Raw genomic sequence first — 26,933 nt, 5'->3', positions numbered from 1 at the left:
ACGCGCACCCACGCCGCAGCAGGAGTCAGTACTTCATTCCGTGTGCCCCCTGCACAGACGCACACAGAGCCTCCTGCACCATCCATATCCACACCAAGGTCCGTTTGTTCCACTGACACATCCTTATCACCCAGAGGCTATAGCTTACCTTAGAGTCAGTCTTGGTGGTGTACAGTCTATGGGTTTGGACGTGTAGCCATCATTATAGTATCATACAGAGGATTCTCACTGCCCTAAAAATCCTCTGTGCGCCACCGATTCATCGCCGCCCCCCTCCTCCCCGCCCCGCCGGCAGCCACTGATGTTTTTAGTGTCTCCATAGTTTGCCTTTTCCAGAATGTCCCACATACAGCATGTAGCCTTTGCAGATAGGCTTCTTTCACTTAGTGATATGCACTTAATGTTCCTTCATGTCTTTTCATGGCTTAATAGCTCATTTCTTTTTCGAGCTGAATAATATTCCACTGTCTGGATGGACCATAGTTTATTTATCCATTTACCCACTTCATTCTCTTTCATTACTGAAACACATGATTTTTTTTGTAACATCTTTATTGGAGTATAATTCCTTTACAGCGTTGTGTTAACACATGATTTTTTGGTAAAATGAAACAGTATCCCCAATTTATGTTTTTTGAGTTCAGATGTCCCCATTAGCAAGTTTATTTACGGCAATATTCATCTATTCTCAGTCTTATAAAATTCCACCCAAATGTATCTTCTTGACCTAAGCCAGTTTGGCTGGGCAGCAATCTGACGAGGCTCTCTTGGTGAAGGGGGTGGCCTCCAGTGACAAAAGGAGGTGCGGGCTCTACGTCCCCCCGTAGCCCCCCCCCACTAGACACTTACAGTGAAAGCAAGTCTCACCCCAAATTCTGCCCAATGGACAGACACTTGTTAGCAAACAGGCCCCAAAGTAGTCATGGGCGCTGCCCCTGTAGGCTTGGGAGGGGCCCACTCTCGGTCCTCAGGCCCCTAGAAGGGCACCTTGTTTAAGCAGCTCTGAGGCCAACTTGGTGCCATTCTGATGGCTCAGCACCTGCCTTCCCGCTGGGCCAGGCGGCAGGGTCCTCCGGGAAGCAGCAGGCCTGGCTCCTGGGGAGCGACCGCACGGGAGGGGCCCTCTCCTCTCTGACGTGGGGTCTGTTTAGAGACTCACGGTCCACTCCAGAGAGCACATTTTTAGAGGGAAATGGAGAAAATGGTGTAACCATTGGCAAGTGGCAAGGAATCTTCTGTGTTGCTGGAGGACGGTCATAGGGAAGGATCCCTGAAGAGCAGGGCAAGCGGAAGTTCATTCAACTTGACTTTGGACACGAACCCGAAAGTCCATTACAGCTTGTCGCTAGTACGACACTTTGTCCTGGGCTTCACCTCGAACATTCCCTACCCAAGACCCGGATCAGTTCTGCTTCAAGGAGCCCCAGCTCCTTTCCGTGGATAGAGGGGTTTAAGGACCACAGCTGGCTGTTGGGTGTACTCCCCGATGACTGCATGCATCACTGCTTCTAGGCCTTTCCAGTGCACAGGGATGATGATTTCATGCAGATGCTCCAGTTCTAACTCAGGACCACAGGATTTTGACTTAACCTTATCTTTCTTTCTTCATTCTTCCATTCCTGGACAAAAATCCAGGTTCTTACTGACACCGAAATACTCACTTATCCCATTACTACCAACACTGATCACTGAAAACAATTTAGGATTTTTAACTGTTTTGTAACTTTTGTTTGTTACTGTATATTCCACTAGGAATGTTCAAGTGACTTGTTGTAAAGTCACTTGGAATAGTTCCTGTGGTTACACCACCGACTTGATACACAGTCAAGTTCATTGGTTTCATTTTACTTTCAATTTTCAGGGATTTTTTAAAATGTAATTTTGTTTTATAATTATGTAAAGTACTTACAGGAGTCCAAAATCAACAAAAAGGGACTTTCAGAGAAGACCAGCTTCAAGCCTCCTCCATCTGTTCCCTCCCGGCCTCCCTCCTATATGTAAACATTTTTTATTTTTTGGTTCAGCTTTCAGAGGTTCTCTCTTTTTACCTACCTACCTGTCTATTTATATTGGTATTCAGGAAGGCTTGTATTTCTGCTGTAATGATTACCGTACGTATCTCTAGATAATATCCTTAGTCTTTTCTTTTCAGGCTATGTGTGTTGGTTCTCTACAATGATCAGTATTGAAATTGGCTAGAAAACTCTTCTTCCCTCTCCATCCCCCAGATATCTGATATGAATGTTGGTTTACTTCTGGTTAATAATTATATGACAATCAATCAGCTGATTCTTTTCACATAGACCCCCCAGTCTCCGATATTCGATAGATGATATGTCCCTATGTTGTCAGCACGCACAGCCATTATACACGATAGCACATCCTTTATCACCATCATTTAGTCTCAGTTCTATGGAGAGATATACATTCCGTATACACTGGTCCTTACGTTGACCTCTCCAATCTCTTTGTCTGAAACTCTCTAGCAGCTTCCTCAGGAAGGGTTCATTGGAACAATATTCCCTGAGGATGCTACTTTGCGGCCTTTATACCTCAATGTTCCTTGTCAGTTCCACGCCCAACTTGGACGGCAGTCTAGCAGTTTGTTCACCCGGGTACCCTGCCGACCTCCAATGGGTCCAGTGACACTCCAGGCAGCTCAGTCCCTGCAAACCCTGCAGGCAGGTCACTCTCCAGAGCTGCCCCCACCCCAGTTCGGGTGGGGAGCCTCTCCCAAGTCCTCCATCCATTCGTGGTGCCCTCTGAGGAGCGGCTATGAATCCATCGTATTAAGTTGTCCCTTTTTTGTCCCCTGATAGCAGGCCAACATCTCTTCTCTTTGTCACATGCAAATGTCCTGTGCTCTCTTGCCTCACGTGTGCCTCCTGAGGTGGCTGATTGTCTGGCTTAAAAAAACACAAAACCCTCTGCGCCTTTGTCGGGTCTGTGTCAGGTGCACGGGATGTCCAAGCACCGTTTGTGTGTCTTCCTTTGCACACCGCTTCCTTTGCATGCCCCTTCCTGCTGCAGTACTTCCCCTGCACACATCTGGTCACTCCACACGACTTACCACTGCACTCATACAAAACCTAAGGTGTCTTTCCACTTAACCCCGTGCATGGAGGCTTTATGATTAGAAGGAGAAAAATACTTAAATTCTTTGGGGAAATCAAACTCTGAGAAGGTTTAAAGCAACTCAAAAATTGCAAAAGCTCTTAAAACGCCAACTCTGAAAAGTTTCTTGTAATTTTACGAATAGTCTCTCTATATCGTCTGTTCACTGCAAGGGTGACTGTTAAGTCCAGGAAAAAGATCATCTCACATACAGTAGCTTAGTGTCCAGATGAAAAATATGCTTCACACCTTTCAGTGCAAAAAATGACACACTTCTTTAGATAACAACTGCATCTCCTAACTTTGGGTTTTCACAAGTCTTTGAACACCGATGAAATTTGCTAGCATGGTAACAAATCTGCAGAGAGCCAACAAGCCAAACCATTCCCAAGTTCTCAGAAAAACAATCTGAGATGTATTCATTGACACTGTCATTTTGAAGACTTTATATCAAGAAAGCAAATAAAGGATCTCAATGCTTCTCTCTGTCCAGTGGACCAAGTGCTGGTCCAAGTTGATGGTCCAGTTTGCTTCCCAGCCACGGATGCTCTTCCAGCCGGTGAGTCCTCCAGGCCCTCCTGTCACAGAGAAGACCCAGCTTCAGCGGAAGACCCTCCTCCCAGGGAGCCGTAGGTGTGGCCGCCAGGGAGCCGTAGGTGTGGCCGCCAGGGAGCAGAGGGCATCTGCCTTCGGATGCTGAGGAGTTTTGAAAGAAGAAGAGATACAACTGATTTTAAACTGCCCATTCCCCTCCCTACTCTGCAGCATCCAAACATTGTTTTCCTCAGATCATTTCACTGCTATGAATGTTGTGCATTTAAGGTTCTTAGGAGAACACGGTGAAGAATAATCATTAAATAGGGCCCCATGATGCACTGGTCACATTCCATTACAAGAAAAACTCACACTGCATATGCATGTGGTTAATGACAAGTTGTATTTGATGCCAAGGTTTTAAAAAGCACTATTTTGACATTAAAATGTGTTCTTCTCTGTATTAATGGCCTATGTCTTCTGAGTTTTCTTTTCGAGGTTTTCTAAATTTTCCTCTTTAGGACGAAGAAAATCTGAAAGTCCTATCATGCCATTCTTTCTAGAGACTCTAAATTGGAAACAGATAAAGACACTTATTAGTAATTTCTTACTGCACACAATACAATTTTTATGGAATACAGTATAATTTATAAGTTTTACCTTAAAAAATTGATCATTCATGGTCTCAAATCAGTAATTCTTACCTCTAAAAATAAAGCATTCTATTCTCTTTTACAAAAAACGCACATATCTTTCTAGGTGAAAAACTCAGTACTATGTTTGCAGTTTTTTCTTTATTGACAACTCAAATTTTAGTCACTTGTATTACAAAAGTATCTTTCTATTTTTTTTTTTTTTTGTATCTTTCTATTTTAAGCATTGGTCCAGTAAAACTCAAAGGACTGTCTTAAGTCTATGAAACTTTGGCACTGATAACAGTGTATCTTTTGACTTTTTATCTATAGATAAAAGATGGTGAACATTAGTAAATTTCTACTAGCAACTTAGTAGATGTAAAAACACTGAACTGTAACAATGTTGATTTCCGACCTCAGTGGGAAAATGAGAACTGTCTTGAGAGCTCATATTTTAAAGTAAAAGGAACACAAGTTAGTGGTTCTAAAACATATTTTACCGTGAAAAGGAACCACCTCTTACGGGCCCAGGGGAACCACACCTGTGGGAGAGCCTCCCACTGTGGCCGCTTGGCGACGGGGAGGATGGGGAGTGGACCATCTCCCTGAGCACCTGCCCTCCTGGGGGCGGGTGCCCCCGGTGCCCCCCCATCCCCCCCCATCCCCCCCACCCCCGCTGCCGGGAGCCGAACCTCTGCTCCGCAGCAGGGGAATCCGGTTACTGTCTTTGTATTTCAAACACCAGGTTATAAACCCCGACCTCCCAGCCGGCAGTTAAATGCCCTTCTTTTTACCTTCAGCCCCTCCCTGTGGAGGTCGAGCCTACCTCCCCGTCCCTGGGAGTGTGAGCTGTACCCCGCCCACACTTCAGCTCCTCTGTCCCCATCACTCCTCGGAAATCACCGGTGCCAGGGGCACAGTGACCTCTGTGGCCAGCGTAAGGGACAGCTTCGGGGTCTGCCGCTCTGGACAAGGCCCCTCACTGCCCGCCCCCCCCAAGCCTTTCCTGGCATCACTTCCCCCGCTTCACTCTTCCTGCTTCAGGTCCCCCTTACTCACTGCCCCCGCCTCCAAAAGGCTGGACTCCCGCTGCCCCACCCTTGGTGCTCTCCTCACACTGGGACGCCCGGCGTCCCCCTGGGAGGACCCCAGCCCGGGTCTGAGCTCCCTGACACGCCCTGCGGCCCCCCGCCCCGACCCCGCCACAGGCCCATCAGCTCACAAGTCCTGCCGCCCCCGGGTCCTTCCTGGGAGAGACACAAGCATCCACTCGGGCGGGAGCCACTTGGGCAGTCCTGGAAGGCTCTCTCCCCTCACTCCTCACCTCCAGTCAGCCACCAAATCCAAGCAGCACTAAAAAGCCTCTCCCTTCTTTGTCAGCTCTTTTCCGGACCTTCGCAGAAGCCTCCTAGCTAGTCTCCTTACATCTGCTACTCAAGGGGTCTTCTAACCAAAATTCACCACCACGCTCCCTAAGACCTTCTGTGGCTCCCTAGTGCCACCAGACATAACCCGAACCCCTTAGAGGGCCCCGTGTCCCTCCATCACCACCCGTGGGGTGCACCCACCCATGCCCCCCCAGCACCGCTCCGCGTGCAGACGCCACCCCAGGCTGCTGAACCCGCCGCAGGGCTGTGCTCCACGCACAGCACGGAAGACGGCTTCACGGAGGGACCGGCGGCGGAAGGTGCTGCCTTATGGGCAGAGCCCCTCAGGGGAGGCCTCGCCGAGCTGAGGACCCTCGGCAGCCGTGCAGATGGGCGGGGCGTCTGAGACCAGGGCAAAGGCCTGGAGTTGGGGCGAGCTTTGTCTTCTCCAAACCCAGGGCGGCGCGTGGCTGAAGTGCCGCGGGCGGGAGCGACGCACAGGCAGCGCTCAGCAGGCAAACGCGGGGCGGGGCGGGCAGGGATCAGCCCCTGCGGGCGGGCGAGAGGCCGGGAAGGCGTGGCGGGGACGTGACTCGAGTCATCATGCCCGAGGACGGTGGCCGCCGTCTGGGGAACGGCCGAGCTGGGGCGGTGCAGGCGGGAGGGCCGGTGGGGCCAGAACCAGGGGCAGCAGCGGGTCCCGGGGGGAGGGGTCGGGGGAAGGGGCTTCCGTCGAGGGTCACCCACGTCTTGTCTTGACCTAGTGTGGGGACGGTGACGCGGTCCACGAGCGGGGGAGCGGAACTGCGGAGGGGAAGGTCCGGGGGGACGTGGAGTTCTCTTGGGACGTGTTAATAAGCCTGACGTGTGCAGCGGACCCGCCTACACGGCCGAGGAGAGGGCGAGCGGGCGCTGTGACATCCGAGTGTGGAGGTCAGAGGCCAGACAGAGGCCGCGTGCCAGGAGGGGCTGGGGTCCCCGCGGGAAGGGGACAGGAGAGGGGAACGGAGGGCCGGGCTCGGAGGCTGGCCAGAGGGAGGGGGACAGGAGCGCTCTGGTCAGTGTGTGAGTGGGAGCCGCTCTGGGGCCTGATGGGGAAGGAAGCAGGAGCAGGCGACGGTCCCCAGGTCAGGCGGCTTTAGCAGGACGCCAGGCCCCCTCCTCGGGCTTGTCATCGGTGAGCGGGCGGCACGGTGCGGGGGGGGTGGGGGGCTCAGGAAAGAGGAGGCTCAGGGAGGGGCGACCGCTGGCGGCGGGCAGATTCCCCGGGGACGGGCGAGGAGAGGGCCAGGGAGTCGTGGTGTCTGGGGAGACGGGGAGGCCCAGGAGGACGAAGGAACGCGGCCGCCAGATGGAGGTCCGAGAGGCCAGAGTGCGGGGCCGGCCGAGGGTGCGTGGAGAGGCGCCGCAGCTTCAAGGAGGAGGGGAGAGGTTGCCAAGTCGGTGGATGACGGACAAGAGGGAAGAAAAATGGGAGGACGGGGTCTGGAGGCCCAGTCCGGTGGCGGGGTCCTCAAGGGGGTGCGCTTCTGAAGGGGGGAGGGGAGGAAGGGGTTTGGAGGCAGGGACAGGGAGGGCCGAGAGGTCGGCTCCGGGGCACCCCAGACGTGGGCGGTTGGGGACGGAGGAGGGGACCGAGCCTGGGAGGTGGTGACGGGCCTGCCGGGCGTGGGCTCTCAGGGGCCAGGCGGCGGGGCTGTCACCGTCACCGTCACCAGCTCCCAGGCCTGGCTCTCTCGTGATCTGACCCCTGACTACATCCCGGCACAGAGGCGGCACCGGGAGGCTTGGCAGCCTGGGGAGCTGCTCTCATCACGCGCCTCCTCCTCCCGCTCGGCTTGCCCAGAGCAGCACCGTCGCCACCCTCAGAGGGGCGGCCCTCCCCCCGCGTCCTCCCCCCTCAGAGGGGCGGCCCTCCCCCCGCGTCCCCCCCATTAGAGGGGCGGCCCTCCCCCCGCGTCCCCCCCTTAGAGGGGCGGCCCTCCCCCCGCGTCCTCCCCCCACACACACACACAGGCAGCACAGCACGGGGCAGGGGAGGGCACGGGGTCGCTCCTCACTCACGCCCTCCACCTGCAGGGACCCATTCGGTGTTTCACTGTAGAGAAATGAATTCTTACTTTTGAACATGACCCGGTTTTAAACCATGTGACACCCCGTGTTTAAAAATCAAGATGCGTTTTGGATACGTGTTTCTTAAGGACGGGATAAGTTGTCTCCCTCTGAAGTCTGCAGAGACCGGCACAGCCTCCCGAGGCCCGGGTATCCTCGGCTTCACTAAGTGACACCTCGGGGCACAGCGTGTGCTGCCTTCCCTTCTACAAAAGGCCGGATTCGCGGGGACCACGTTATATGAGAGCAGAGAAGAATGGGAAGAAGGAAGTCGTCCCGCCACCGAGACACCTGCGTTCCTGGGCCCGCGAGCACTTACACGCTGTCCTTCAGAGAGGAGAGGTAGGACTCCGTGTCCGATGCAGGTATATCCGAGTCGAGTCCCGACAGGTAACGGTAGACGTAGGAGAAAGTTTCAAAGGGGATGCGCGCAGGCCCCCCCTCGGGGTCAGCGGTCAGGATCTCACACAGGTGCTTCATCGCAGTGTTCAATGACTAGAAACACCACAAACCAGGTGAAGAAACGGTTACTACCGGGATTCACTAAACTGAAAGGAAAGACAGCAGCAGAATAAACACCTGAGTACATTTTACAGAAGCTCTCTCAAAAGTACGTTCTTGGTCTGAATTAAGAACTAGGGGAATTTATAATTGCCTTAAGAAAGAAAAAGAAAAGGGTTGATTGGGATATATTGTAATTGGCCTGAAAAAAATTTGATTCCCAGATTTTATTTTATGTATTTATTTTTTAAATAGAGTTATTTATTTTATTTATTTATTTTTGGCTGCATTGGGTCTTCGTTGCTGAGCACAGGCTTTCTCTAGTTGCGGCGAGCGGGGGCTACTCTTCATTGCAGTGCGCGGGCTTCTCATTGCGGTGGCTTCTCTCATTGCAGAGCACGGGCTCTTGGCACATAGGCTCAGTAGTTGTGGCTCATGGGCTCTAGAGCGCAGGCTCAGTACTTGCAGTGCACGGGCTTAGTTGCTGTGTGGCATGTGGGATCTTCCCAGACCAAGGATTGAACCCTTGTCTCCTGCATTGGCAGGCGGATTCTCAACCACTGCGCCACCAGGGAAGCCCCCAGATTTTATTTTATGTTAAATGCGAATGACTCTTACAGCAGAAATTAACACAACACTGTAAATCAACTATACCTTAATAGAAAAAAATCTAATGGGAAGAAAATTAAAAGAATTTTTAAATTTTTTTTTAAAATGCGAATGACTTGGGACGTCCCTGGTGGCGCTAACTTCGAGCGGCTGCCCCTGTCGGGAGGACAGAGCTCAGACAGCAAGCCTAGGAGACAGACTAGAACCCTCCAGAGAAGCTCCCGTGGGAGTGAATCTGGGCTGCACTCACAAGGAGAAAGAGCAAGAAAAAACCAGTGGGATGGCTACAGAGGACAGTCCCCAGGGGAAAGGTGCAGGTTTAGGGAAAGTCGCACGCAGACCTGCTTGACCAGAACAGTGACTGTTGGGGAAGTACACGCAAATGGCTGGAGCCAGCTCTGTGTAAATTTTAAACAACACATTCATTTTCTCTCAGTTTCTGCGGGTCAGGAGCCTCGGCACTGCTTCGCCGGGCCCTCTGTGAGGCTCCAATCAGGTAGCAGCCAGGGTTTGGTTCTCATGCAGAGGTTCGACTGGTGAGGGATCCACTTGCGGCCGCCCTTAGGGAAGGGCAGATCTCACTCTCTGGGGCTGTAGGACTGGAAGGGGGCTGGCCTTTTGCCGTCTGTTGGCCGGAGACCCCCCTGAGCTCTGAAAGGCTGCCTGCAGTTCCCGACACGGGGGTCTCCCTGAGGTCCTCTTACAACACAGCAGCTTGCTTCTTCGAGCGCCAGGAGCTGGACCAGGTTCTCATGGTCAATATCAGAGAAAAATCACGTGTGCTTCCGGCAGCGGGAGGGGAAAGGCAGGGGGACCGAAATGAGGTTCTCGCACAGAAGTTGCGAATGGCTGGCACCCTTCATGTTCCAGGGACCCTCTGAGAGCCTGACTTGGCATCTCATTTACTCGTCACGGTAACCTCGTGAGATGAGGCCAAGGGGGCCCAGAAAGGCTGAGTAACTTGTCCCAGGTAAGCCAGCTGGGACGGGACACAGGCAGCCGACCTCCTGGGCTCGGCTGTGACCACCACATTCCACCACCGCCAACAGTCGCTGGGCTGGCTCTGGGAGCGAGTGACAGGGCTTACATGTGCCTGGATTCCAGGTGTTCAGCTGGACCATAGGAGCACATCTCCCCCATTGCCATCAGCTGGCACTCGGGGCATCTGCAAAGCTACCAGCCATGCCCCACCCTGACCGATGGCCCTGCTGAGACAGAATGCACCGGGGTGGGGGTGGGGCAATGGTGCAGTCCTGACATTAGCCCAGCTCTGCGGGCAGAACGATGCTCTAGTTAGAAAAATGATGGCATTCATTTCTCCAAGGACCACTGCCCACGCCGGGCCCCCAAAAGGCTGTCCCGAGGGAGGACTTGGTGAAAACAAAATTGTGTATTTTACTGGCTCCTTGCTTGAAACGTCTCAGGGATGCGTTGCTACATTAGATGCTGCTGTTTTAGCCCACACGGCGGGGGGCAGTCGTCACGAGGGTGGGACCGCGGAGCCTGGGGCGGTGGGGGGAGGCAGCTGGCGAGGAGCCTGCACAGGAGCGCTGGGTGACTGACGTTCCAGCGCTTCCGAGGAAGAGCTATTTAAGGAAAAAAACACATCAAAGTGTTCTGCCATCACTTCCCTCTGCAAAGGCGAGATGACATTACCAGTGTTGACGTTTCTGACAAAAAGATTTGCAGCAATTTTTACACCCAAAAGGATTCATGAGGCACCTTGCCTGGTTTGGAGACTCTGTTTCCTACAACAGATTTCTCACTTCCAAGGGTGGTGGGTTGTCAGGCTACTTGCTCACCAGCCACAAGGACGGACCCCTCCCTAGCCAGCGCCCCCTTCTCCAACCGCCTGCCCATTATTCTCTGGTTGGAAATTCGTCCAGGAGGAGGTGGCTACAGTATCCGCAGCCCAGCGTGCACGCCTGAGCCGGATCTCAAATCCAAGTGGAGACGCGTGAGAAACACGGGCGCTGCGGCCTCCTTAACATCTCCAGCACCAGTTCCGTGGGTTTTTCCAGTTTCAGAATTACAGCTGCTCTCGTGACGACACCATGAGCCACCTCACAGCTCCCACCACGTCCCTTTTAGCTGCAGGAAAATAGCAATGTGGACAATATCCTGACTGACCCTTTGAATAGAGTCAGGACCGTGGGGGTCTCTCTCCCGCCCTGTGGCCTGAGCTCAGGGTCGCAAAGCGGCACTGACTCCAAATCTCAGTTTTAAAAAGCCTGCGACACAGAATTAAAATGAAAAAGGAGAAGTAACGACTGACACTGCAGAAATACAGAGGATCATGAGAGATTACCACAAGCAACTCTATGCCAATAAAATGGACAACCTGGAAGAAATGGACACATTCTTAGAAAAGCACAACCTTCTGAGATTGAACCAGGAAGAAATAGAAAATATAAACAGACAAATCACAACACTGAAATTGAAACTGTGATTAAAAATCTTCCAACAGGGCTTCCCTGGTGGCACAGTGGTTGAGAATCTGCCTGCCAATGCAGGGGACACGGGTTCGAGCCCTAGTCTGGGAAGATCCCACATGCTGCGGAGCAACTGGGCCCGTGAGCCACAACTACTGAGCCTGCACGTCTGGAGCCTGTGCTCCGCAACAAGAGAGGCCGCGATAGTGAGAGGCCCAGGCACCGCGATGAAGAGTGGCCCCCGCTCGCCGCAACTGGAGAAAGCCCTCGCACAGAAACGAAAACCCAACACAGCCAAAAATAAAAATAAATAAATAAATAAATTTATTAAAAAAAAAAAATCTTCCAACAAACAAAAGCCCAGGACCAGATGGCTTCACAGGTGAATTCTACCAAACATTTAGAGAAGAGCTAACACCTATCCTTCTCAAAATCTTCCAAAATATAGCAGAGGGAGAGACACTCCCAAACTCATTCTACGAGGCCACCATCACCTTGATACCAAAACCAGACAAAGATGTTACAAAAAAAGAAAACCACAGGCCAATATCACTGATGAACATAGATGCAAAAATCCTCAACAAAATACTAGCAAACAGAATCCAGCAGCACATTAAAAGGATCATACACCATGATCAAGTGGTGTTTACCCCAGGAATGCAAGGATTCTTCAGTATATGCAAATCAATCAATGTGATACACCATATTAACAAATTGAAGGATAAAAACCATATGATCATCTCAATAGATGCAGAAAAAGCTTTCAACAAAATTCAACACCCATTTATGATAAAAACTCTCCAGAAAGGAGGCATAGAGGGAACTTACTTCAACATAATAAAGGCCTTTTATAACAAACCCACAGCCAACATCATTCTCAATGGTGAAAAACTGAAACCATTTCCACTAAGATCGGGAACAAGACAAGGTTGCCCACTCTCACCACTATTATTCAACATAGTTTTGGAAGTTTTAGCCACAGCAATCAGAGATGAAAAAGAAATAAAAGGAATCCAAATCAGAAAAGAAGAAGTAAAGCTGTCACTCTTTGCAGATGACTTGATACTATACGTAGAGAACCCTAAAGATGCCACCAGAAAACTACTAGAGCTAATCAATGAATTTGGTAAAGTAGCAGGATACAAAATTAATGCACAGAAATCTCCTGCATTCCTATACACTAATGATGAAAAATCTGAAAGAGAAATTAAGGAAACACTCCCATTTACCACTGCAACAAAAAGAATAAAATACCTAGGAATAAACCTACCTAGGGAGACAAAAGAACTGTATGCAGAAAACTATAAGACACTGATGAAAGAAATTAAAGACAATACAAACAGATGGAGAGATATACCATATTCTTGGATTGGAAGAATCAACATTGTGAAAATGACTATACTACCCAAAGCAATCTACAGATTCAATGCAATCCCTATCAAACTACCAATGGCATTTTTCACAGAACTAGAACAAAAAATTTCACAATTTGTATGGAAACACAAAAGACCCCAAATAGCCAAAGCAATCTTGAGAAAGAAAAACAGAGCTGGAGGAATCAGGCTCCCTGACTTCAGACTATACTACAAAGCTACAGTAATCAAGACAGTATGGTACTGGCACAAAAACAGAAATATAGATCAATGGAGCAGGATAGAAAGCCCAGAGATAAACACACACACATATGGTCACCTTACCTTTGATAAAGGAGGCAAGAATATACAGTGGAGAAAAGACAGCCTCTTCAATAAGTGGTGCTGGGAAAACTGGACAGCTACATGTAAAAGAATGAAATTAGAACACTCCCTAACACCATACACAGAAATAAACTCAAAATGGATTAAAGACCTAAATGTAAGGCCAGACACTATAAAGCTCTTAGAGGAAAACATAGGCAGAACACTATGACATAAATCACAGCAAGATCCTTTTTGACCCACCTCCTAGAGAAATGGAAATAAAAAGAAAAATAAACAAATGGGACCTAAGGAAACTTAAAAGCTTTTGCACAGCAAAGGAAACCATAAACAAGACGAAAAGACAACCCTCAGAATGGGAGAAAATATTTGCAAATGAAGCAACTGACAAAGGATTAATCTCTAAAATATACAAGCAGCTCATGAGCTCAATATCAAAAAAACAAACAACCCAATCCAAAAATGGGCAGAAGACCTAAATAGACATTTCTCTAAAGAAGATATACAGATTGCCAACAAACACATGAAAGGACGCTCAACATCACTAATCATTAGAGAAATGCAAATCAAAACTACAATGAGGTATCACCTCACACCGGTCGGAATGGCCACATCATCAAAAAATCTACAAACAATAAATGCTGGAGAGAGTGTGGAGAAAAGGGAACCCTCTTGCACTGTTGGTGGGAATGTAAATTGATACAGCCACTATGGAAAACAGTATGGAGGTTCCTTAAAAAACTAAAAATAGAACTGCCATATGACCCAGCAATCCCACTACTGGGCATATACCCTGAGAAAACCATAATTCAAAAAGAGTCATGTACCACAATATTCATTGCAGCCCTATTTACAATAGCCAGGACATGGAAGCAACATGAGTGTCCATCGACAGATGGATGGATAAAGAAGATGTGGCACATATATACAATGGAATATTACTCGGCCACAAAAAGAAACGAAATTGGATTATTTGTAGTGAGGTGGATGGATCAAGAGTCTGTCATACAGAGTGAAGTAAGTCAGAAAGAGAAAAACAAATACCATATGCTAACACATATATATATGGAATCTGGAAAAAAAAAATGGTTCTGAAGAACCTAGGGGCAGGACAGGAATAAAGACGCAGACGTAGAGAATGGACTTGAGGACACGGGGAGTGCGAAGGGTAAGCTGGGATGAAATGAGAGAGTGGCGTGGACATATATACACTACCAAATGTAAAATAGATAGCTAGTGGGAAGCAGCTGCATAGCACAGGGAGATCAGCTCGGTGCTTTGAGACCACCTTGAGGGGTGGGATAGGGAGGGTGGGATAGGGAGGGTGGGAGGGAGACGCAAGAGGGAGGGGACATGGGGATATATGTATATGTATAGCTGATTCACTTTGTTATACAGCAGAAACTAACACACCATTGTAAAGCAATTATACTCCAATGAAGATGTAAAAAAAACCAAAGAATAAAACGCCTGTGACCCTTTTCGTTTCCTTATCCTCGCAGCTTTCCTAATTCACAACGTGGTCCTGGGGCTTATGGCCGGTGCGGGAGGGAGACACACATTCTCCGGTTGGCCAGACATGGTGCTGGAGTGAAGCCAGTCCATCAGGATGAAGGGACGGAGGGGCTACCAGGCCCAGCATCCGCCGACCCCAGCCCCCTTCCCCACAGAGGAGACGCTCAGCCTGGGGGGCAGTGAGCCCGGGGGCCCACGATCAGCTGCCTCGTCAGCAGAGGCAGTTACTAAACATGCCTGCGGCTGGATGCCTGCACTCTCGTCAGGGCCACATCTCTGCACTGGCCGCAGGGGTGGGCATCTCAGAATGGGCTCGAGAGGCCCAGCGGGAACCTGAACGGGGGGGCCCCAGGGAGAGCGGCCGGGAGCGAGCCAGGTGCTGCCTGCAGCGCACAGGGCATCTCGACGGGTCACAGACACCAGACCCAACGGGCGGAGTGGACGCCGTGCAGTGGACGGGGCAGCAGGAGTCGCTCCGGCACGTGCAGGCAGAGCAACCGGAATCCAGCTGGGCGCGGGTGCCGGTCTGAGATCTCCAGAGCCGGAGCTGTTGGGAGGCTGACACAAAGATTTTTGGGGTGCGGATCACGTGAGGATATAAAACGGTATCAGTGGGAAGGCCTAGGAGTTGTTACTCTGACGTGGTGTCCCAGCCTGAGGGCGGCGCACTCCCCGGGCGACAGGGGCGTCCTCAGGGGCCCCTCCGTCCCCCGCGGCTACCGGTAGCGGCATCTCCGGAGCCCGTGGTCTGAGTCCGAATCCTGCCCGACCACCTCCACCTGCGGCGCCGAGCCTCTCCCCACAGCTCGCCACCCTGCGATTCGGAGAAGAGGACTCTCCTCCAAGGGCCGCTGGGAGGACTAAAGAGAAAACAGACAAAGGGCTCCGAACATTCCCGCACGTGGTGAGAACCCTGGCAACGCGGGCCGTTCGTAAGCAGTACGTTCCGATGGGAAATTACATGACACGCGCGTATGTCTGCAGCTGTACACACGGAGGGACGCTCTCGTGAATGATGAAGTGCAAAGGCTTTTCAAACCCGAACCAGAGGCAGGTGGGTAGTCTGTCGTTACGGGCTTTGTCAGTCGTGTGTGGGTGCAAGGGGGACTCAGGCCACAACGTTTTTACATTACAAAACAGATCTCCATACTTAAAAAAACAGACGAAAAATGTTGATCCACCTCTTTACCGCTTAGGATCACTGATGGGGCTGCAGAAACCTAAGGTGAAGGTCACAACACAGACTTGTTTTCGCTTCGCCCGGCAAGCACTAGCGCCCTGGGAGAGGCGCCCACAGACACGGCCAGTCCCCGACGCTCCTCCACCCCGTTTGCGGCTTCGATGTGAGACCCAGAGCAGCGCTCGGGGCTTCGAGGATGTACCAGACGTCCCTCCACGGGCAGGGGGTGTCGGGATGCTCAGCACTCAGGGCGAGGCCCCCACGAAGCCACACCGACAAACGTCCGTGGAAGGAACGAAGGGCGAACGACGCGTGTGGCTCAGACATCTGGGGTTCCAGTCTTTGCAGAGAACTCGGTTCACCTGACTAGAGTGGCTCTGAAGACCAACGGAAGAGCCACAAGCCGTGAGACGCCGTGGAGTGGACGGGGCAGCAGGAGTCGCGACGACACGTCCAGGCACAGCGACCAGAGACCAATTTCACAGCAATCCTACGTGCGACGAGCTGGACAGCCGTGATACACGAGAAACTCCTCCTCCTCATCTCGCTTCACTTCTTCATCTGCTCCTTTTTGAAGGTGTTCTTTTTTAAGCATAAAGACAAATGCTAAGATGCCAAACTACATGAAGAAGCGTCTCCCAGAAGTCACGGCACTGTGCTCTGGGGGCATCTCCAAGCTACCCCGCCAATGCGGGCACTCGGTGCATCAACAAAGCAAGTGTCGCCTTGGGCCTGGCTCCTCCTGGCCCCCGTGGACCCAGAGCACGGCTGTTAGCCCTGCACTTGGGGTGGGGGGGCGGTGGGCAGGCCAGGGCAGAGCTGGCACCTCAGGCTGTGAACTTCGCCTGGATATGAAAGTATGAAAGGTTCCCCGCTTTCCACAGTGAGAAGGGGGCCACTGGCACCAGGAGAGAGTCAAAGGCCAACAGCAAAGACTCCCGGCAGAGGTGGCTTACTCAGGGGACAGGGCAGGGCCCCACGCTGGCTGACGGGGATAAGTGACACGTCATAGGAAAAATAGAGAAGCATGTGTGCTGTTTCCCTGTCCCTTCCCCAGTAGTCACTTCAGAAAGGAAGCTCCATCCTTAACAAATGTCTCCATCTAGTGTCACACCCCACACATGGTAAGAGGTCTTATCTTGCAAAACAGGCTTGGTTTGGTATGAAATCTAGTGGCTGATCCTCCTGATTAGGGAGGTAGAAATTACAAAGATGGATCCCCAAATATGAAATAGTCTAATTTCTCATCATTATAAAAATCTAAATTTCACAACTAAGTTTAGAGGAGCAAACCATAAAATCAAATATTAGTTATTAATTTTATATTATTAAAATCTTGCTTCCAGAGTTCCAGATGAAGCAACATAAAATTTCCTCCAATAGGGCTTCCCTGGTGGCACAGTGGTTGAGAGTCCGCCTGTCAGTGCAGGGGACACAGGTTCAAGCCCTGGTCCGGGAACATCCCACATGCTGCAGAGCAACTAAGCCCGTGCGTCACAACTACTGAGCCCGTGTGCCACAACTACTGAGCCCGTGAGCCATAACTACTGAGTCTGCGTGCCACAACTACTGAAGCCCGTGCACCTAGAGCCCATGCTCCGCAACAAGAGAAGCCACCGCCATGAGAAGCCTGCGCACCACAATGAAGAGTAGCCCCCGATCACTGCAACTAGAGAAAGCCCACGTGCATCAACGAAGACCCAACAGAGCCAAAAATAAATACATTTATTTAAAAAAAAATTTCCTCCAGTAAAACCCCGCTGGGATTCTCCCCGGTGGCCTCTGAGCCTAGAGGAGGGAACTTGGTCTGAGATGTCCAGCCCAGGGCTGACCGCTCTCTCTGTGGCTGACCAGAAACACCGCCTGTGGGCAGGTACACAGCAAAAGGGAGCAACCAGCCTAACACCCGACTTTACTGGGGTTTCAGAGGTTCTCGCTGGGACCATTAACAGAACCAGTAAATTGCACTATATTCACACAAGCAGAGGAGATGAATGAACCACAGCGTCTGTAATGATACAGATGAATAAAGAGAAATCTACTTGGGAATGAAAAAAAGTTCCAGAAGATTAGTAACAACGTAAAGTTAAAACCAACTAAAATTAAATGATGTATTTCTTGGGGTCCATATGGGATCAATGGGAAGCGTGAGATCAGGGGAGCTGATGCTTCAGGTGTGGGCGGCAGGAGGACGGGTTGGAGGTTAGTTGCAGGTGGTTAGTTGTGTTAGTGGTCATGCGAGGTAGTGTTACATAAAGTAATTCTTAAAAGTTAAAACAGAATTGAGGAGGCTGACGCGTGGACCCGAGATGAGGGCACCCCATGAAGTGAGGACTAAGAGTTAGCCAGTTACGTGCTCTGGGGTCCAAAGACTGAAGGGAGACGGTAGCAAACTTTGCTCGTCTCTGCAGTAAAGGGAGCTAGCTCTCTTTTCTCAACCCCTTTCTTCACAAACATAGAGTGGTGACTTTCCCTGCACTTGACCCCTGTGAGACACAGGGTGACTCAAATACTAGGGCTAAAGAGAGATTCTAGACTTCCACTCCCTCCCTACCACACCCGCCTCCCTTAGTTCACAAACTTGAGGAACGTCTGTGTCTTCATTCCTTTTTCTTCTTCGTCTTCTTTTTTTTTTTTTTTTGCCGAGCCACCTGGCTTGTGGGACGATCATAGTTCCCCAACCAGGGATCAAACCCATGCACCCTGCAGTGGAAGTGTGGAGTCTTAACCACCGGACCACCAGGGAATTCCCTGTGTCTTCAATCCTAAGTTGTATGAGTTATACTTTTTAACATCAGCAAGGTATCTACAGTATTAGTTACTAATAACAGATTTTAACTAAAATAGAAAGTAACTTTATGCCTGTTTGCACAGATGAGGGAAACAGATATTATCATTTACCAAGTGACATGTAGTTTAATAAAAGTCACTGATGCATTCTCTTCTAAAAACTAAACACATTTTAACAGTATCTATATGGTTTGTCTACTGTTAACATCTTTTTTTTTTTTTTTTAAACACTTTTCTTTTTTATAGCTACTTTATTTATTTATTTTATTTTTTATTTTTGGCTGTGTTGGGTCTTCGGTTCATGCGAGGGCTTTCTCTAGTTGAGGCAAGTGGGGGCCACTCTTCATCGCGGTGCGGGGACCGCTCTTCATCGCGGTGCGTGGGCCTTTCACTATCGCGGCCCCTCCCGTCGCGGGCCACAGGCTCCAGACGCGCAGGCTCAGTAGTTGTGGCTCACGGGCCCAGCTGCTCCGTGGCATGTGGGATCTTCCCAGACCAGGGCTCGAACCCGTGTCCCCTGCATTAGCAGGCAGATTCTCAACCACTGCGCCACCAGGGAAGCCCTACATCTTTTAAATTGAGGCATTCGTAAGTACTTAACTTCTGTAAACTAAAGTAACTATAAGCCTAAAATACAATAAACATCTGAACAAAATTGCCTTTCTAAGACAGGATTACTAAAGTAATGAAAGTGTTCCTTCAGTTACTGAAACACCTAAATTATTTTTAAGCCAGGCCTATGATCACACAGAATTATTAATATGCTGTTTATAGGTACGTACCCCACCAAGCATGCTGCATCCAAGCGCTAAAAATTTTATCCCCTCGATTTTGTTTTCGCAAGGATCCAACTGCAAGAGAGCTCTGAATTTTTCTACTGGCAGGCACAGATTTTTCCATTTCTGCTCAAGATCTGCTAATTCCACATGTTCCTTGTGGCTACACTGTTTAGAAAACACAGCATGACACAATCTACGTAAGTTTAAAAGCCCCAAGAAGTAATATAACGCTGTTGAAGACTTAAACAGAGCACCCATCCCCTTTCAAAGATGAACTCTGAATTCACTGCACCATTAGCCCTGGGGAGGGGAGGGGGGGATGTGTGTGTCTGGGGACAGGGGGTGCACAGGCAGAAAAGGGGACTGGGAACTAGAGACTGGCAACAAGTTACTTCTCAAGAGAAAAAAGGACTGGGAAACAAACATGGCATAATGTTATGACTTAATAAAATGGGCACACAGACATGGGGTGCATGATTCTCTATTGTCTGCCTGAAATACTTCACAATACAAATAAAACTTCAATAAATCAAATAAAATCCAACCCTGAAACATGCTAACAGTTAAATGGGGTAAATCTCAACACTGAAAATAAATGTATTCCTTCTACTTTTAGACAACTTTATGAAAATTGGTAACTCCTGTGATCTGCTAGCAATATTCTGCGTGAAAGAGGTTTGAGCAACTTTAGCGTGTCTTTTCCCAAACTACCCCTTGCCGTGGTTATTCGTTTTCCCTTAAACTAGACATGGGAAAATCTAGAAAAACTAAAATGGGAAAATCTCGTCTCCAGAAGTCACCGCACGCCGAACAGGAACACAGGACTTCGAGATGTATAATGGGGACGAGTCGCTTTAAAACTCAGGGTTATACCACCGATGTTGTTTTTAGCAACACAGCCAATCATTCAGATAAAATACACTTTCTATGAACTTTCCAAGTGAGATGGTGGGTCTCAAGGGCTCTCAGGAGGGCTGGAAGCCAGACGCCCGAGGGCAATCTGTCTTTCAGATGAAGAAGGTGGCGGATTATCACGTTAGCATCGTTTTTATAAACACATATTTCAAGAAGGATCTTGCAACTCCCATGTCTAAAATTTCGTATTTTCAGATCTTTTTTTTAGTCTAGCAGCCTCTTGCATCTTAATTCGGTATTTAAAAGAAATTATATTTCTATATAATCATGAATAGCTATCTTGGGTTCTTTAAACCAGAGAAAGGCCCTGAATCCCAGATTCCTTCTTGGAATAAACCTTGAAGGTTTACTGCAGAGGAGGCAGGGCTTGCATGGACGATCGTGGAGCTTTCTGCGGCGCTTTATCTCAAGTTCAGCTGACTGATAGCAAACTCTTATACCTGCTTGTGCAAAACTTTAAGGAGTCCTTGAGTCAGGCCTGTGTCTGTTTTCTGAGTGGCCGTGGGCATTTCGATTCTGTCTTTTACAGGAAGTGGATCTCCTCTTGACAAAGCTGAAAAATACCTAACGACGACAGACATCTCTGAAGGCTCATCAGCACACAATCAGCCCCTGAATTCATGCCCTTCTGTCAATGAACCCAGAGGGCGACAGTGATGAGGGAGGACAGAGCTGGGTCCCCTGGCCCAGCTCCTGTCCCGGCCCCTCCACTCAGCTCTCCGACTTCACCTCCACCCGTGCCTCAGTTTCTCTGTCTGCACAGCGTGGACAGTGGCAGCCCCGGTCTCAGGGCCCCCCCACCCCCGGCGCTCCTGGGGCTCCCGTAACAGGTGCTACGCTTATTCAGCGAACGCCATCAGAGTCCTGAGACTGCCGGAGGAGGTGGAGGTCAGGGCCCCGCATGACCCGAGTGCAAGGTCATGGTCCGTCATGCCACTTTGACAGTTGGGGGGCTTGGCCCTGCTTTTTGAGGGGCTTGATTTCAAGCATCTCTGCGCCTATTCAGCTCTAAGGCGCCCGGAGCAGGGAAATCACTGTTTGGCTAAGTCAGGTGCCAACCTCCCCCTACCCTTCACTTTTCCTGTCTGGTTTTTTTTGTTTGTTTTGTTTTTTAGTATTTTCTCCCTTAATTGTTCCTTTCTGGGACACGGATATTACTGCTTAAATTGGGAATAAGCTGGGGCACAGAGACAGTTTGGGGCAACAAGTCAGGAGGGGGTGTACACCTGGGCTCTGGCTGGAGTGGGGCAGGGTGCCAGGCAGGGTCCTTCTGCGAAACTCACTCCCCTTGGGCACGTGTCAGCCGGGGCCGGCGGCTGAAGCCACATCGTTTGCTGCCCCCATGACTTTACCTCCATCAAAGAAATGACATATCCAGGAAAACAAAACACTAAATCATCCAAGGCCACAGGTAATAATTTAAAAGATATGAGTAATGATGGTTACCAAAGGGGAAATGGGGGGGGGAGATAAACTAGGAGCTTGGGATGAACATACACACTACTCTGTGTAAAACAGATAACCAACAAGGACCTACTGTAGAGCACAGGGAACTCTGCTCAGTATTCTGTAATAACCTATATGGGTAAAGAATCTGAAAAAGAATGCATACATGTATATGTAGAACTGAATCACTTTGCTGTACAGCAGAAACTAACACAACACTGTAAATCAGTTCTACTCCAATAAAATTTTTTAAAAAGATATGAGTAAATAGAAACATCTCTGATGTAACAAAATGTAGATAAATAGGTATTTGTTAGGCTAACAGAAATTTTATATCTCATCCCCTTCTTCTCTCTCCACACCTCAAATTCGACTTTGTTTTCATGCTTTTAGGACAAGTCCAGTCATATTTCGTGAATTTAATAGTCTGAGAGAAAGCTACAAGGCAGGCAGTTAGACAAACGTGGACCTGAAGACCTAAAGGGCCAGGCTGCGGGGGGTGCTTCACTTTGCCATGTTGTTCCTAATCAGGGTTTTCAACGATTTCGCAGACTTTACTCCTCGTCACCCGTCAAGCCAATCACCAGGCTCGGCCCAGCCTCTAGAGCAGCGCCCCCTCCCCAGGAAGGCACTGGCAGCATCTGGAGGCACTCCTGTTGCCACAAGCTGGGGCGGATGGTGCTTGCGGCACCTGGTGGGTGCAGGCCAGCAGGCCGCTAAGGAGCCTCTAATCCACAGGACAGCCCCACAGCCCCCAAAGAGCTGTCGCTCCAAAGCAGCAATAGAGCCGAGGCGGAGGAAGCCTGCCTGAGTGGCCAGGCCAACTTGTGTCACATGCCCTCGAGTATAAGGCGCACGTGAGCCCAAGCCTTCAGGACTCAACGACATAATTATGTACAGCCAATTAGCCGCTGCATCGTGGCAGAGGCTGGGGGTGAGGCTCGTTTGAGAAGAACCCTCCCCTGAATGCCTGCTGGAACCTTCCGCAGCAGTCACTTCCAGATGCACCCTGGCTTTCTGCTTTGCTTTCCGCTGCTTTTCCCTTCCTGTCGTGGCCCTCGTGTTATATGCTGTTTCCTCTTCTGCCTTGTCTTAACACCAATCACTACAAAATCTTTCAAAGACCAATTCACCCTCTTCTGAATGACATCTCTCCCTAACAGATTCTGTTCTGAGAGAGTTGGGACACGTGGCTAATGCTTGCTTTTTCTCCTAAACTCCAAAACTGCTCTTAAGAGAAATTAGCTGCATGGAACATTCAGAAATTTCTTGATTAAGCCTTTTAAATTAAAGTGAAGCTTAAAATAGTTGTCTCTAAAGGGTTACCAAATATAATGTTCCAAGAAAAAAAAAAGATTAAATCTTGGAATGTTTGATAGAGAACAAATAAACTCTTATGAATCAGTTATATCTCTTATTTAGGCTTGAATAATGGTTAATACTAGAGGCCACAATTTTGGGCAAGAACCTTGAGAGAGTCTTTCAGAAGCAATAGACAGAAGCATTTGTCAGAAGGCAAAGTGCTGGATTAACCAGTAGCCTCTTGTGGTAGGTGCAATAAGGGCCCCAAAGATATCCTGGTCCTAATCCTGGAAGCTGTGGATCTTCTTTTACACGGTAACAGGGAGTTTGCAGATGTGAGTGAGGATTTTGAGATGGGAAAATCATCCTGGATTATCTGGATGGTTCCTAAATGCAATCACAAGTGTCCCTAGAAGAGGGAGGCAGAGGTAGATGTGAGGATGCCACAGTACTGGCGATGGAGGTGTGCCATGAGCCAAACAATGCAAGGAATGCAGCTCTAGAAGCTGGAAAAGGCAAGGGGAGGGATCAGACTCTCCCTAGAGCCTCCAGAGAGAGCAAAGTCCCACCAGTATCTTGACTGTAGCCTGGGGAAACTGATTTTGGACTTTTGGCTTCCAGAACTGTAAGAGAATAAACGTTTCTTGTTTTAAGCCAACATGTTTGGTGGTTATCTGTTAACAGCAGTCATAGGAAACGAATTCACTTTGATCATACAGTTTAGGGAAGGTCAGCAAAATTTGACACACTAGTTACTAAAAAAAATTAAGTTAAATTTATACTGATTCTTGGGACCACAAAATTGAGTTTCCGAGTCTGAATCTGTTTACTGAAAAAGGACAAAGAGCTTTCCTATGAAATCAACAGGGTTTATTTTAATGGTTCTAAGGTCTGTTGAGTTGTGACTTTTAAAGTATTAATGCCTGTTCCTGGAAATGGTTAGAATGTTTGCTGCAAGAAACTGCGAAGGCTCATGTGTTGTGAACTAAGCTGGGCAGAGTTTAACCTTATAACAGCCTTGGGATGGTTACCCCAACGTGAACCAGTCCTTCTGGTTCCAATAAACTCAACAGGTACCTAATCCTGGAGGATTCTCTGAAGACAAGGAACATAATCATAAGATTCCTCCTTGTAAAAAATCATTTCACAAATAAAGAAACTGTGATAGTTTGACTTTATAACACAATGCAGAAACTTTTACCCAGGGTAACTGCTTTATAAATTTTAGTCTACCTGCATAAATACCACTCTCCAACAATGGAGCTGTCATTGCTTTGTAGATAAATGAGCATTTTGCAGTAATTTCTGGTCTCGTGGTCAATAAACCATGATGTTTCCTAGATAGATACTTCGGTGTAGATACCACCAATGCTAAAGTGAAAGTCTTGCCGGTACCCTGAGTGTCCCGAGCGTTGGACCACTGGTCCAGGAAGGAGGGTTCACTAGGCACGACTGGGCACGGGGACGGGCCGGCTCTCCCAGGCGCTGGCCCTGGGGCGCTTACCCCGCGGACCACTGCAGCACGTCGGCGGGCTGGGTGCGGATCGCAGCCTTGGTGAACTGCTTCAGGATGTCCGGCAGTTCCGGCGGAATGTGGATCTGCTGCGCGCAGAACATGGTGTCGGGAAGCGGCATCGCTCTCCGCAGACCAGGACCAAGCTGGGAAGAATCAAGGTGTGCTGCGGAGCGAGAAAGGGCGGGTTGGTCAGCCTGGGGCGCGGGGGAGACGCGGCGGCCACGGGGCTCAGGGGCCGGGGTCCCGGGTCCCGAGTTTGGAGCCTGGCCGGGGACAGGGGTCTGGGGCGGGACCGAGGTCCGGGATCCCGAACCAGGTCGGGGTTCCGGGTTTAAACGGGGCCAGGCCGGGCCGCCCGCCTTTCCCCGGGTTTGGGGTGGGGCCGGGGCCAGGGCCCGGCCGGAAGCTTAGGTTTGGGGTTGGCCCGAGAGGCCGGCTTCGTGAGGCGCGGATGGCCGACGAGGGCTCTTACCCGCTCCTCCTCGGGCTCCTCGGAAAATGAGGACCGACCGCCAGTTCTAGCAACGGCCGCGACCCGGCAACTGGCGCGCAAGCCGCCGCTACTGCTTCGCGGCGGTATCCAGGCAACCGAGACACTCGCGGGCCCCGCCCCTCTGGCGTCGCGCACGCGCACAGGCCCCGAGCCGAAGCCGGCCTCTGGACGGTGCTGGAGGAGGGGGCTGAACGCGCCTGAGCAGTGTGGCTTCGGCGCCCCCTTTGCATGAACAGATAGCTCACAGCTGCACGAGCGGAACATTTCCGTTAGGAAAGGGCCTTTTGATCGACTGCCAAATGTGAGCGGCGAATTCACAAAGGACCCCCCCCCCTTTCCTTTGCACGGCCTCCGTGAAGCTCTGGAACGAGATGCCTCGTGTCCTCCAAGGTAGGAAGCCGTTAAAGTCCTGGAGGCTGGTCTGCGCGCAGCACGGGCCTCCCTGAAGGAATCTGGGCCCCGCCTTCCCAGACTGCTTCCTTCATCCTGCACACGCCCCTGTCCGTCTGTCCTAGGCGTGTCTGACCTCGACGCCTTCGCACGCGCTGCTCCCGTGGCCCAATCGGCACCACTTTAGTGAACTCATTCTTCAGTTGGCAGTTCAAAAGCCACTTAAGAGTTTAGACAGTGGGCAGTTTCCAGCTAAAAGAAGATTCTGTTTAACTTGTTTTCCAAAGTAAGATAGGACGGTTGAGCCAATCTAATTGGGTCTAGGAGAAGATAAGCTACCTTTTCCGATACAATAGTTTTGGGTCCAAGGGTAGGAGAAGCTGTTCCATTCTGGTGGATGCTGACCAGGGCCGCGTACGTGTGAACCCTACCTGGTTTAGGGGTCTCCTGGCTGGTTGCTGCAGCTGCTCTTCACACCCACACTGGATGAAACAGGCCCTGAGACCCACCTCCCCTTGCTCACCTCTAGACACGAAGGTGAAGTACTAGAATGAGCTGTCTCCAGGAGGGGCCAGTGACAAGCCCTCCTTCCTTCCCTAGAGGTATCAAGCCCCAAACACAACTTCTCTAGTGGGCAACTTGCCTACCAAATGAAGACACACACGTTTCCAAATTAACAGCATTAGCAAAACTGAAAATGGGCACTATTTAATGTTGATGACGATATGGGAAAACGAGGAATCTCATACACTGATGAGAGGAGTGTTATTACATTTGGGGGCAATTTGGCACTTTAAATATGTTTGATGATTTAGCAGTCTTACTTCTAGGAATTTATCCTACAGAAATACTAGTAAAGTAATATGGACAAAAATGTTTACTATAGCATGTAATAAAATGGGTTAACCAATTGCCTTTCAGAAAACTTTAATCATAATCTTATCCACACAATGGAATACAATACAGCTAAAAGTTTTAAATGGGATAGCTACTTATGTACTGACATAAAAAGATGCTCAGAAATATAAAGTCAAAGAAGCCCCCTGCAGAGCAGCCCAGGGCACGTACCACCCGTGTTGATAAGAGCATCAGTGAACGAATGCTTATGCAGAGCACAGTCTGGACGCAAACACCAAGCTGACAGTGCTCACCTCTGGTGGATGGCTTTCAGGTTTTATTTTAACCATATATACATTATTTTGATTCTGATTCATTCATTTACTTACCCAACAATATTTATAGAACGCCCAATATGTCCCAGGACTGTTTTGGAATACAGTAGTAATCCCCAAATCGTTTTTTTTTTTTTTTTTTCAATCTCTGGAGCTTACATTCAAGTGAAGGAAAAACATGCAAATATAAACAAGATAGGTAAACTGTACAGTACGTTAATATGAAAGAGAAAAATATAGCAGGAGACAGGAATGCCCAAGTAGCTACAATTTCAGATAAGCCTCCCTAAGAAAGACATTTTAGTATAGAAACGAGGAGGTTGGGGAGAGCTTGGAGGAAGAATATTAAGGCATGGCAAACAGCATATGCAAAGGCCCTGAGGTTTGACCTGTTGTGGAAAAGGGGAGGCTGCCTGGAGCACAATAAACACAGG

General features: G+C 49.7%; 1 protein-coding gene across 2 annotated transcripts; it reads right to left on the bottom strand.

Moving 5' to 3' along the window:
* Positions 1-629: 629 nt before the first annotated feature.
* On the bottom strand, positions 630-25,431 carry ROPN1L (rhophilin associated tail protein 1 like). Of its 2 annotated transcripts, none has more exons than XM_036845419.1 (6): positions 24,917-25,431; positions 24,433-24,607; positions 20,621-20,744; positions 19,269-19,430; positions 8,082-8,257; positions 630-3,692 (listed from the first exon to the last, which is right to left on the bottom strand). In XM_036845419.1, the coding sequence occupies exons 2-6, from the start codon at positions 24,561-24,563 to the stop codon at positions 3,587-3,589; spliced, it is 699 nt and encodes a 232-aa protein (XP_036701314.1). In that variant the 5' UTR covers positions 24,564-24,607; positions 24,917-25,431; the 3' UTR covers positions 630-3,586. The 2 variants fall into 2 exon arrangements, with proteins under 2 accessions (XP_036701314.1, XP_036701315.1); XM_036845420.1 differs by lacking the exon at positions 630-3,692 and adding an exon at positions 4,045-4,216.
* Positions 25,432-26,933: the final 1,502 nt, after the last annotated feature.

The sequence above is a fragment of the Balaenoptera musculus genome, chromosome 3 (genome assembly GCF_009873245.2).
Source record: "Balaenoptera musculus isolate JJ_BM4_2016_0621 chromosome 3, mBalMus1.pri.v3, whole genome shotgun sequence".
NCBI classification, from domain to species: Eukaryota; Metazoa; Chordata; class Mammalia; order Artiodactyla; family Balaenopteridae; genus Balaenoptera; species Balaenoptera musculus.
Note: the sequence above shows the minus strand (reverse complement) of the source record. Positions and strands in the feature narration are given on the sequence as shown.